At 37.7% G+C, this 13,966-nt stretch overlaps 1 protein-coding gene across 3 annotated transcripts in view; it reads left to right on the top strand.

The window, feature by feature from the left end:
• MRPL14 (mitochondrial ribosomal protein L14) overlaps positions 1 to 13,966 on the top strand; it is a 209,067-nt gene that overhangs the window by 37,382 nt on the left and 157,719 nt on the right. Inside the window, exon 1 of one of the 3 annotated variants that reach the window (XM_044060696.1) lies at positions 13,029 to 13,050. The exons of the other annotated variants lie outside the window; for them this stretch is intronic. Within the exon in view, the coding sequence (XP_043916631.1) occupies positions 13,045 to 13,050 (6 nt within the window). The 5' untranslated portion in view covers positions 13,029 to 13,044. Of the gene's footprint in view, positions 1 to 13,028; positions 13,051 to 13,966 lie in introns of those variants that run through there. 3 annotated transcript variants of the gene reach the window in all.

The following is a 13,966-nucleotide window of genomic DNA, read 5'->3' as shown; positions in this document are numbered from 1 at the left end:
TTCTCGAGTTTCTTCATGGCAGGGGGCGTGGATTTTTGGACTGCTCGGCAGTCCGACACGCCCTCTACACTCTTCCACGCTCCGTGTAAGCTTTAGAGTTGAGGCAGCCCGCCTTCATTAATATGCATGGCGCACTGCCATCATACTCTTAGACTGGCGCTTCCATGTAAGACTATTACACGGAAGATTAGTGAATCCTGGGGACTGAGTTTACAGAGAAAATTTGGTGTTAATCCGGTTATAGTATATAAAAAAGGAAACTCCATAAATATTTTAGAAAGGAGACGGTGTGTATTGGCAAGGCTGGTACTAGAAAATGTGGTCATTGTTCTACTTGTCAATATGTCAATACTAGCGATTCATTTACCATTAATAGCCACATTTATTACATCGAGTCATTTTACTTGTAATACTGTTGGCGTAGTTTATTTAGCCCAGTGCCGTTTTTGTGCAGTATTTTATGTGGGTAAAAGTAAGAGATATTTCAAAGGGCGGATGTATGAACACGTGTTTAGATATAAGAAATCAAAAAAGCACGAATGCCTTGTATAGATATGGAAAGTCATGCACAGCATACTTAACTTTATGGTTTTAGAACAAATGGCAGTTGATTTTAAATGCTTGTAACCACCCCGGTTTAAATGATTTTTGTTCTATTAATTCTCTATTGAAATAAGTTTTATGGTATGTAAAGGGTTAATATTTTCATGATTTTAAATGCGTTGGTGAATTTGCAACTTGTGACTTTTACTAAGGGGTATTAATAGGTGTGTTTTTAAACCTTAAAATGGTTCTGATGAAGTTCTTATGAATGAAAGCGCATAACCAATAAACAGTTCTTTGTTTTGGAAGTGGTTCATTGTTTTTTCATGGTTCCAACTCTAGGATGAAGCCCTGCTACTCACCAACCTTTATTGACAGGTGAATTGCATAAGCACACTGTTTTGTCTGCACAATAACTGGTACTACTGTAAGGCTGAGAAAAGAATACAGGGCATGTTTGGATGGGAGGCAATATCAAAAACCTTGAGTGATCAAGAGATGTAGCAGAGATAAGGTTGCTCTCATTTCTGTGTAGGCTCCTTGTGTTGAGGAAAGCAAGGAGGACACAGTGCATTGGTGGCATTAGGAGCCATGTTGATTGGAACTGAGCAACTTGTTGCCTAGAAGACACCCAAATAACCAAGTGCAAATACAGCTTTCTAGTTTAGACACTGGCGGGATGATGGTTCTGGGTCTGTAGGGATGATGGTTCTGGGTCTGTAGTTCAATTGTGCAGACTATCCCTGTTTGTGAATGGGAATAGCAAGGCCTTGTTTCCAGGTTGAGGGGAATGAGTGCCATTGGATGGACATGTTTGTGAGAATGGGAATTGGCAAGACAGGACCTTTAGCATGTAGTTTTATTAATTTAGAAGATTATCTGCTTGAAAGGCAGTGATTTTTTTTTTAAATTTAAGTAATAGTTTTCTTATAGTAGTTATTGAGAGAACAGTACGTGTGAAGGAATTAGGATTGTTGATAGAGGTTAGAATGGTAGCGGTGTCATGTGGCAGCATTAATGTATTGGGAGTTGAAGGCAGTGTGACAATGTGAAGTATTGCCAGCTATGCCAGGAGAAGTAGGGCAGTTAATGTGTAACATATTCCAGCACAGCTAGTTGGAATTTTGTAAAGAATTGTCATTTGTATATCAAACTGTTTTGTAAAGATGCTTGTGTTGAAAAGTGTACCAACAGTGTGCCCTGCTGAACATAAAATGAAATATATTTTTAAATAGTTCCAGTATCCTCTTAAAACATATACATGTAGTATTGTAAGAAGAGGTTTATATCAGTCCAACTAACTTTGAAAATCGTTTTGAAATTAAATTACCTGTCCTGGGTCATAATAATTGTACTTTGCAGTTCTTAATGCAGCTAGAGACAAAAAGTCTGTACTAAGAAGCTTTCTGTATTGTCTTTGGGGTGAACTAATTGCTACTGTGGAAAGGTGGAGATTTGAAATTAAGACTTCCAGAAAGGTGGAGATTTGAAATTTAAGACTTCCAGAAAATGCAAGTGGTCTGAGTAAAGCTTTGTGCCTGTGTGTTTATTATTGACACACATGCTAAATCCTGGCAGTTTCTAGCAATGGGGGTAGCTTGAGAACCAGAAGTTAGATAACCAGATGTATGGGATGTTATTCCTCTAATTTAGGAGAAAAATTATGGTTAATAAATCCTGAGCATATCTAAACAATCATACCTTGGTTTGTGATGTACTGTGGAGTTGACTGGTAAGAAGTTTTATTTGAATTTGTATTTATTGTCACTGCTTTTAACTGTTTGTAGGTAGGAAGGGATAGCTTGTTAAGTTTTACTTTTGATTCATATTTTGTTTTACCTTTAATTTCACCATTTGTTGTTCGAAAGGGATAGGTTTTAGACAGGCAAGCTCTAGCCACCGCAAGGGGCCTAGATAACTATAAATTCACACTGTAAAGAGGAAAATCCTGAGCATATCTAAACAGTCCTACTGTGGTTTGCGATTTATTGATCTTTACTGTTAAAAAGAAGTGCAACTGTGAACGATAGTGAGCAGAAGCTACTGCATGCCTTCAGGCACAACGCAAAGGAATTACAACTTTTTGTCTGGTTTGCAGAACTTGTATGGTCAGAACAACTTTACTGTACTTTATATTGCTGGTGTGAATTTTTTTTTTTTGTCACAGAAGTTGATTTAAGTTCTCTCAATTCTGTGGTTACTGTTTTTTATTCTTTTCTTTTACAATATTCGTTTGAAGTGGAATATGGATTCCTAGTATGTAATTAACTATTTCCTAATGGACAAATGTCTTGTACAGTTTAATAAATGCAATGCATATTTAAAGGTAACAGCTGACAACACTGGTGATCAAGTTGGGTAATTTGCTAACCATTGTTGGAAGTAAATCTAGTCTTAATGGTGATTGCACTTGTGTAATTGGCATGGCTTGGAGAACTGTTTCATATATTATTAATGACTGGACCGATGAACTAAATAAGGCATAGAACAAATAGAACACATTTAGGAAGTGATTTATCTATTGTCTGCAAAAATCATTCACCCCATGCTAAAGAAGATGATACCCCTGCCAACTTTGGAATTCTGGATGCAAGTATTAAGAAATCTGAGGATCCGGTTTGTTTAGAAGGAAACAACAAAGGAAGAAGTTAATAACAAGGAAGAAAAAGAAACTGATTCATGACTGTAAAGTAAGAGAATACATTGTAAAAAGGACACTGCTTTGTTATGTAACACACAGTTTACAAGAAATGATGATTTATCAGAAAACCTTTTTTCTACAGAAAAAGGCATAATTTTTCCAAAAGAGACAAGGGGCAGGTGAAAAGGAGGAAATCAAAGTTGAACATGGGAAAAAAAAAGACTGATATTGACTACGTGGCTCAAGCTGTGGATATACAATACCAGCTGGGTGAAAAGTTAATTTCGAATGAAAACAGTGGTGTTTAATAAGACTACTGATGATTAAGATCTAGCCTTAACAGCTTGTAGAGCAGATGTTACTGTATTAGAAGCTGAGCATTCTTCAGCACTGACCAGCAAAAATATTCTTGTAATTGGAGATTCGGTTGTTAGAGAAAGTGATACTTAAATGTTCATTATCTTCTCTGCAAATATAAGTGTTGTGCTTGCCAGGAGCAAAAATAGATGTGAGACAAGCCTTGGAACGCCTTAATGCAAAAGTACGGATCCATATTTATTCATGTTAGTACAAATGATGTCTTCCACAAGGATTCAGTAAATTATGGAGATCTGACAGCCCTCTTAGATAGTAGAGCTTGTATTGGTGTTAGGACATATTTTTCACAAATCACCTATAGAAATGATAGTCAGGTCACTGAATGAAAAGGTTCTTTGGGGTAAATATCTACATGGAAAAAATGTCTTGTTTTAAAAAAATGGAAATGTGTAGAGCAGCCAAGCCTAGTTTTGGGCACACATGTTCAGACAGGATGGCATTCGTTTGTCAAGATCAAGAAAGAGATTTTTTGCAGCAGATATTTTGCAATATTTGACAAATGCTAGGCAGGATTTTTGCCAGGTTTATAGAGTTTTTAACAGTTCACAGCAGCTTTTGATCCATCTCTGATGGTTGTTAATGCTAGGAGCATTAATAATAAAGATTTTTTAATTGGAAAATTTGCTACGTTCCCACAACATTGATATTGTTTGTGAAACGTGGTTAAAGAGCAGTGACTGGAAGCCAGTTCTGTCAGGCTTTAAATGTTTTTGTACTGTAACAGACATTCTAACAAAAAATCGGGTGTTATGATAGGGATTAAAAATGGTTGAGACCTGTGATTACATGTTCAGTGATAGACTGTGTAACCGTGACAATAGACAACCCTGGAACATATAATAATTGTTGGAGTATACAGACCACCAAAGTCAAGTGCAGATGACCTAGAGGAATTCATAAATGTCTAGCATGTAACACACGAGGGAAGAATAATATGATCTGGGGACTTAAATTTACCAGAAACTGACTGTAATATGGATTCAACAACATTAGTAAGGAAATTATTCACAATGTATATTCAGGAACAACAATTGGTTTAGAAGGGGACAGAACATACTACACATAGTTTGTGTTCCTAAAGAAATTACTGTTGCTTCAACTCAAGTTTTACCACAATCATGTGCAGTGATCATGGGGTTATAACGGTTAATTGGCTGAAATCTAAACTAATGCACAAAGTTAATTACAGGTTATATGGAAGCAAAACAGTCACTGTAAAACTAAGGTGTTCAATGGAAAAACTGCAGATGGAATGTGGAAAGATTTGAAAGAGAAATAAGAGTGCAAAAAAAATGATCTTGGCATACTCCATCAGGGGGATATAGTTCCATAAGAACAAGGTATCTGATTAAGGTGATAGACAAAATTGTAAGAAATGGTAGACAGGTTGCACTACAAATTTGAAAACTGAAATAAACCGGTTGGGAAAACAGATTAAGCATAGTGTGAGAAAAGATCAAGAAAATTTTGAAGAAAATTTCAATAAATCCAAAAAATAAGGCACTTGCTGCATTTGATGAAGTCTTATCAGGAAAGATGAAAAAGTTTAAGCATTAATGGTACTTGTTAATAAACTGTTGAGTGAAGTTTTTATTGACCTGGAACGTTGGTGTAGTTTCTCCTTCCAAGTGCCTTTACTTTTTGGATTTATTGTTGTGGTCTGCATTTTCCCTTTTTAAAATTTCAATAAGATTTCCTATTATGGTCAATATTTTATTTTGTAGATGCATGCAACAGCTGGAAAGGCCACAAAAGTTGCTCACGAACAGGATCCTAGGCCTTAAACACATGACAGATTAAAAAAAAAACCTCCAACTTTTCTTTCTCATATTGTCTATTAAGAGGCGATCTCTGCTTGACTTACAAAGCCATGTCTGACCCAGCCCTGTTAGAAATGTTACACCTAAAGAAATCCCAATCCCTCCACACCACACGCTCCAGGGACCTCAACCTCATTACCTCAATCAACAGAACATGCTGGAGGGACAGGTTCATAACCCAGAGACTGCCCATGTTCTGGAATAGACTTCCCATACATGTCAAGCAGAGCACCTCACTGGCCCTTTTTCAAGAGAAATCTTGATGAGTGGATGGGAAATAGAAAGCTCACCCTGGGGATCACTCCAGTGGCTGTACTTGATAGAGGCACCAGGAACTAATGGCGACATGATGCCAGGGCACTTTTGTGGGTTAGGCTCCAGGGCCGTTGGCCTAGTACACACCTATGAACCTATAAGATATGGAAGGAGTAAAGGTATACAAGTTGATAAAACTTGTGTGCAGATTCTAAAATTTATTCCCTGACTCAACAGATTATATTATAAAATCTTATGCAAAACAGTTTGGTTCCACAAAAGAGGTGATACTTAACGACAGACAGGTAACCCCAGATAACTGGAATCAAATTAGATTCTATTGAAAAAAATGTGCAAACTGGATCCAAACAAAGCACAGGGAGGAGATGGAATTAGTAACCATGACATGAGAGCACTTCAGCAAGAACTTACAGTACAGTACCATTCTATCTATTATTCACTAGGCCATATAAATATGGGGAGATTCCTCAAGATTGGAGACATGCTTACTAAACCTGTCTTCAAGGGAAAGGGGTGTAGGGCAAACCCAGAGTCCTACATACCTTAATCTGCTTTCATGTTGTAGAAAATTAATGGATTAGGTAATATTGGATAAGTTTATTGCCAGAACTGGGTAAGTTGGGACTTGAAACCATACATCAGCATGCATATGTTGAAAACAGATCTATTACCACATGTAACATCACGTTCTAGAACAGTATAGTAGCTATGAATGAAAAATTGTGCTTTGATATGATTTATATAGATTGTAACTTCAGCATTTGACAGGGTCATACACAAAACACTGATCAATAAATTAGCACAACTAGATATTTATGCACTCCTTGATAAGATTGATAGCTGCATGGCTTACAAATATGATATGGCAAGTGTACAGCAACTGGACATGTGAAATCCTTGATTTACTGTCAGGGTGTCCCACTGGGCATTGTCCTAGGCCCTTGCTTGTTCTGATTGTATCTTTCAGACCCAACTTTTTCATCCAAGGTGTTTTATAGTCTATATGCAGGCAACCTGAAATTGGGTACTGATTTAAATGTGTTGCAGATAAGGCATGATAACTTGACTAAATTGACCATTTGGGCACAGGAGAAGAATATGCTGATAAATGCATCAAAAACTAAGCATATGAGATTTGGGAGACCTAAATTGAAAGGTAAACATTTTAATACAGCACAAAGTGAAACTGTAAACTCATTTAAGGACCTCCGTATATGGGTAGATTCAGCTGCAAGTCTTTCTAATCATATCAACCAATTGGTTAATGATGGTTGTAGAACCATAGGTTGTATAAAAAGATTTATAGGAAATCCAAATTGATGACGTTGTCTGTTAGCCACATTGGACCCAAATGTGAGTAAGGACTAACAATATGGAAACCTTATAAGAAAACAAGCATGAGTAAACTGGAAAGCGTACAGCAGAAATGGAAAGAGTACAGCAGAAATGTACCAAGAGCATCCATGGATGTGAAAATTTAAGTTATTATGAAAGACTTAACTATATAGGGCACTTAGACAACTACATCTGGGAATGTAGTTGTCTCCATCAAAAAGTATGAGAATTATCAGACAACCTCTGTAGAAGGTTCTATAGGAATGAGAAGTTACTAATTGGTTCTCTGACAGGTAGCTGATGCTACCAAATTACATTAAAGCAAGTACTAGTTTAGGTATTTTTAAGAACAGCTTGGACACATTATGGGAACAAGTGTTTTTGGTATATTGGCAAGATAGAAGGGCACTAATGCCCATGCTTGAAATATTTGTATGTAAATTACTAGATGAGACTGAAGTCTCATTGCAGTCTGTTTTTGGAACCTGACACAGAAGGAACCCTCACTTACCTACTTCATCTTGCCTTGCTCTAGAAAGTGAACCAGGAAATACTAATTCTTTAGATCAGTCAGGAGAATATAGTGAGATTAGTAAAGTACTGATTTTTTCTCTATCTGTATGCATCTGTTTCTCTTATTTGGTATTTACTATAAATGGATATTTGGTATTTTCATGTTGTGGCTGGTCTTTTAGAGCATATTTTAATCTGAGAGTACCCACCTATGAAAATAAGTGATTAACTCAGCAATATAATCACACAACTTTCATCTGCCTTGCATCTCTGCTCACGAAGCTTTCTGTAAGCTTCAGGTGTTAAAACATTCAAGTAGACATTTCTTTACTTTGTCATTGTGTAAACAATCAATATCAGATAATTTAGAAATGGCAGTTGCAGCTTTACCATGCAGTAAAGGGGTCAGGAACTGTACCCAGAGCCCTTCATCAAAACATTCTACTGTTTACATGCCAATTCGCATATATGAATAAAACTATCAAAATTATCTCCCTCTAAACTGTGGAAGAAATTTTACTGATCTTTACGGTTTCTGGGTGTGGTTATTCCTTTTCCCCCTTACTTTTGCATCTCCCTCGCATGTTGATGCTGCTTCTCATTTTCTTCAACCTCCAAACGCCACAGTCTCTCTGATTTCTAATTCCAAATGTTTGATCTCCAGTTCAAGTCTAACTCCAGACGGACTTTTTTAAGTCCACTAAGAAAAAGGTGAACTGCCCTATTTCTGAGGGCTGTACATCCCCATCACCAAACTGGTTGTCTGGTTGCTGGTCTGAGCTGCAACCAAGGCTGAAATCAACTCCCCTTTAGTCTGGTTGGCATACACCAGTCATTTCATTTCACACACTTTGGCCAACTGATCCTCTACTGACATCTTTGCCTGCTTTCTCTGACTAAGCTAACAAAAAATAAACTGTTGTGAAAACAAAACTCTGCTTGCCTTGTGGCTGCCAAGATTACATACACCTTTAGTGACAACTGCTTACAGGCTAGAGACGTTCAATTAATATCCACACTACTGCTCACCAATATGTGACGTCCCCACTCTGGGCAAGTAATCAAGGAGCTTGAATCCTCCGCACTGACACTGGAGAGGGATGTTCACTTGGAACAAAAATCGGTATTTCCAGATGCAGCTCTCTGCATCAAGCACAATTTCCCATAATAGCACACAATGAATGCACTCAGTCCGGGATCTGGATTTCTTTGTCTCCCTCCAGGTCCAAAGACTCCCCACTGGCACAGGTATAGGGTTGAGACCTCGGCAGTGTGTCCAGGCCAAGTTCTCCAGCACCCTCTCTGTGAAACCAGTGCTTCATGTCCCTGCTCCAAACAACTGACACATGCACACACTCTCTTTTTGATATTTGATTTCACTCTTACTCTCATCCGGGAACAGCTGGCACAGATTTGCTGTTCTGCCCAGACTGTCGGGTAGTTACACTGCCACCAAACACTCCAAAGCCAGCTACTCTTAAGGCTCTTGTAAGGCTACTCAATTATATTGAGTGAAATTTGGTAGTATGACCAACAGCAAGGCTTTCAGGTGCGACCAGAGCGGTCACTAGATATATTTACAAGTACTATCAGAGATTAAAATTTTCTCTGAAAGACCAGCCACAATGAAAAGTTAAACATGAAAATACTAAATATCTATAACACCAGGGTTTCAACCACAGGAAATATTAAAGTAACAGACTCGATTCACCCAGGTACAGAAAAACAGTACTTCAGTCAGGATAATATAGTGAAATTACTTGTCTAAAGAATTGCTATTACCTGGTTCACTTAACTAGAGCAAGGCAAGATACAGTAGGTGGGGGTCCTTCTCTGTCAGGTTCCAAACACAGACTGCAATGAGACTTCAGTCTCACCTAGTATTAAACATAATTTTTGTCCTAAACTAGAGAATAACATCACATACATCTGGTCTTTTAACTTCTGGTTCCCATGCTACCCCCATTGGTAGAAACTGGCAGGGTTTACTACGTGTCAATAATACACAGTTTTGCTCAGATCTGTTGCAGCTTCTGGAAGTCCTAAAACAATTTCATACCTTCACCCTTCCAGAGTAGCAGTTAGTTCACCCCAAAGACAATACAGAAAGCTGTGTAGTACAGACTTTTCTCTGGCTGCATTGAGAACTGTAAGGTACAATGTTTAGCTGGGTGGATTGAGATTAACCTCTTCTGTTCCAGTATCCTCTGTTAAAACGTACATTTAAACAGTTAAAATAATGCATGTATATTTCTTTTTCTGTCCAGCAAGGCACACTGTTGGTAAATTTTTTTCAACACATGCATCTGTACAAATATACAAATGACATATTTCTTTACAAAAGTCCAGCTAGCTGTGCCGGCATATGTTATGCATCCACTGCCCTACTTCTCCTGGCATGGCTGGTAATACCTCATGTCATCACTGCCATTTGGAATACCTCATGTCATCACTGCCAGTTGGAATGCTGCTGGCAGATTCAGAAGTCAGAGGACTGGTGGTGGATAATTTTCATGGTGTAAGTTAATTGTATTGACCAAAAAGTTATTTGGATTATAGATTAGTGGTCTTGTAAGTTAATGTAGTATTTTTGCCAACATTTATAATGGTTTTTGCGTGGTGTCTTGGATGTCTATAATGATGAGAGTTTGGAATGTTATTTTGTGTTTGGTCAAGTTTTTCATGTCTTTTTTTTTTTTTCCCCCTAAACTTTATAATAACACCAGTATTTTCTTTTTCTTTTTAAAGGGTGCCTGATTACTGAAAGTACAGGTGACATTATCTTTGGGAGGGGGCTCCAGTTGCAGTGCTAGAAAGTGAATAATTTACATGAATTGAATTTAAATGTTAGACTTTGTTGAATTGGGGGGAGTGGAAACTTTTTTGTACCAAATTCTGATAAAGGTAGGGCGTTGGTTACTTATGGAGGTGGGGAAAGAGCCAGGATGTTTTGGGTCTGTATTATCTAATCGAAGAGGCATTACAACAAATGCCTCTTCATCGACCCTTAAACATCGAAGCGGCAGTTACGTGAACGGACAAATCAGCAATCCCCCCAGGGGGTAAAAAATGCTTGGCCCCCAACTTTGAAGTGTGCTTAGAGATATTTTGTTTCTGGGTGGATCAGTGATTTTTTTCTCTAAGAAAAAAATTGCTGATTTTGGCCATTGGGTAATTGGCGGTTCGATGTTTGTTTAGGGGTAGATGAAGCGGCATTCGCCTCTTCGAATATAGACCCGATGTTTTCAAGGTTTGTAGTGAATATCCAGTCTACAATAAGTATTGCTGGCCTTGTTTTCTTGTGTAGGAGAGCTGATGAACTATGTGAAATTAAATGGGTTTGGGCTGATGTAGGTCCCTATTTGAAGGTTGAAAAGTTAAGATCACATTACAAAGTATTATGGTTTCTTTGAAAATGTCCATGGAATCCTGGATAGGATATTTTCCAGGGAGGATCCATTACCTGGAGGAACGTGTATACAGAGGGACTTGTTTTGCTTAATTGAAGTACTTTTCCCCCCTGAAATCTTGATGATCTTCACTGGAGTGCTACCCAAGTAATATCAACACTGTTATAACTGTGTTTCTGCTCCTTTAGTTTTCTGCTCTCATTGCTTAGTATGTTGTAGGCAGGAGAGGATTTGTTCATCACTGATGTTGGACTTTAACCAGGTTTCAGTGAGAACAAAGATGTTGGGATGTGAACTGAGGTAAGAGTAGATCTCGACAACTTTATTGCAGAAACGGTGTGTTCAGATTTAAAAGTTTTTGAGGTAGGAAGAAGGTAGATGTTTGCAGAGATATTTGGAGTGGTAGAGAGAGATAACAGGAATGGGCGCAGGGCCTGTGTTAAATGTCCCTGCATGAATGCAGCTTAGATTTATGTTTATGTTAATGGAGGAGTAAGTGGTTATTTTGGGAAAGGAGACCTGTGTAGCAGTTTGTGGTAGGTATTGAGGCCTGAGGAAGTGGATTTGAACGGTAAGTACAGACTGGCAGAGATGGAGAGGGATGGATGTTTCTATGGGAGTACAGAGGGGAATGGTGGGGAATAAGCAGGAGGAATATGAGGGGTTGTAAGAGATGGATTGGGCAACTAAAAGGAAAGGAATGCATTCAGGAGTAGTGTAGGAAGCCTTATTGAGGTACCAGGTAGTTGTGTGCTGGAAGAAATTTTGTGGTTGGGATGTGATGGTTGATAGGTTAGTAGGTGCTTCTGTAGTAGGAGGGGTGCAGTGGGACAGTCTACTTCAAGATTCACTGATAAAATAGGTGGGAGAGTGGTGACAGTTTACTTTTGATGAGGTTTTGGAGGAGGGTGAAGATAGTTTTATAGTGATAGACTAAAGTCTGTTTAAGGTGTGATTAAAAAGTATGTAATGGGGTTGGTTTAGTGAGAGCTTAGTGTAGCGAGATTGAAGGAATAACATTTTGGATTCTCAGTTTTTTTTTTTTTTTTCTAAATTGAAAAATAAAACTTTTCAGTATTGTTTGGTTTACTTGTGTCTTAATCTTTATTCATAGAATGTTGAAAAGTAATACAACTTCACTTGCTCAGTGATGGATAATGGCACTGCCCTTCTTGATAATACCAGACTAGCAGGACTGCTTTCCTAGACTTGAGTTGTCCAGTTTAAAAGCCCTAATGTTAATGTTTAAATTTCTGTATAGCTGAATCTTTGATTACATCAAAAGCAGCAGTGCTTTTAAAGGGATAAAACAGATGGATTCACAGCCACATACTGGCAGCAGCTCAGTAACAGCTGGGGAAGCAATAGTGTGATTTTTAAATAATGTTTAAAATCTCCATGACTCTCTCTCTCTACTTTCAGATTGCCCAGCTTTAGTGGTAAGACAGTATTCCCTTTTTCTTGAGGTTCAGCAACCAGTGAAGTTTCGGCACAAGTTCTTTATTTAAGGCACATAGTGAATGTGCCTTCAGTGGAGACTACACTTCCCCCTCAGAAATGCATACCCCAGTCTAAGGGCCAGTAAGTTTTATAGGATAGCCAAGCTTTCTGTCTTACTGATCATTCGATACTGTTTGCTACTCTCTTACAGGCAGGCCTGTACCTCAGTCTTTCAAAATTTTGGTAGAACTTGTAGTCCACAACGTTTATACCCAATTGTCCTGATTTTCACATTATCCAGAATTTTATTTATTAATTGGCCAGCATAACTTTTCTTATGAAACTTGTCTTTTGTGATTCAAAAAATGTTGTCAATTTACTGACTCGTACTAGTTGGCTTTTTACTATATTTTGCTTCAGTTTTCTAGAATGCATGCCATCAAAACTTAAAGCATTGCTCTGGACTTTTTTGTAGATCTTGGTGTACAAATTCCCTTTGGTCTTATCAATATTAATAACGAAACATTATCTCTAAAAGCACCTAATGAAGCTGTTTGCGAAAGCGCTTGTGCAGTTTGTACTGTGAATAAACCTGTTTTTTTTTTTTTTTTTTTTTTTACACTGGAGAGAAGAGCATTGCCTGGGTCCGTCTGCTTATTCTTGCTACTTGGACTTTGTGTGTATTTGGATGCAGGTACCTGGTTGTTGGAAGTATTTTTTGTTTGCTTTTATCTATAAAATGTCTTTTTAAAAAAGTATATAGTTAGAAAAAATATGTTAATCGTCGCCTAGTATGAACCTATGAACCTATGAACAAGTCGTCGTGCTCCCATTGCAATCCCATTCACCTGCTGGTAACAAGGAGAATTACGTTAAACAAAATGTAAGATAAAGTTAGTGTCTAATGACTCGAAGTCTGTAGAGGTAGAGAAGCTGGAGGTGGTACTAGTATTAGTCTTAACAATCTGTACGCCAACATTATCGTAAATCACTGTGTGAAATGTCTGTCATTAATCTAATCAAATTAATCCTTAACGTACTCTTTGAAAACTTTTTGCAACATCTCATCTGTGTAAATAGTTGTGGATTCTGTTTTGCTGCTTGTACTGGAAACTTGCATCCTAAAAGGGGCTGAATTTCTTTGTAAACTTTTGTAAGGCTGAATTTCCACTTCATTTTGTATGTCTAATGTTGAAATAATTGGCCAAATTAGGGATTCCTTCAATTAACATCCCTTGGTTATTTTCTGCCAGCTAATTTCAATGTCATAGCTGTGATTACAATATTTATTGCATGTAAAAAAATATGCATTTAAAACTGTTATGGACTTGCCTTTGTAACCTTAATAAATAGAAAATCCATTATTGGATTTAAACTCAAAGTGCTTTTCATTCTTCTAGCATCATTATAAACGGTAAACTTGGGTTTAACTGAAAGCATGGCTCTGTATCTTTTCAAGTATCTCGTAAACATGCTTCCAGCAGGTTTGAAGACTCTGGCTTGACTAAATTGATCTTGAAGTTTCATACCATGGAAGATGCTTTTTAAATTAATCTTCCTCACATAATCACACAAACAATTGATGATAATGTCCTCTAAACTGGCTGTTT

The sequence above is a fragment of the Protopterus annectens genome, chromosome 1.part0 (genome assembly GCF_019279795.1).
Source record: "Protopterus annectens isolate FY-2018-M chromosome 1.part0, PAN1.0, whole genome shotgun sequence".
Lineage (NCBI taxonomy): Eukaryota > Metazoa > Chordata > Ceratodontiformes > Protopteridae > Protopterus > Protopterus annectens.
Note: the sequence above shows the minus strand (reverse complement) of the source record. Positions and strands in the feature narration are given on the sequence as shown.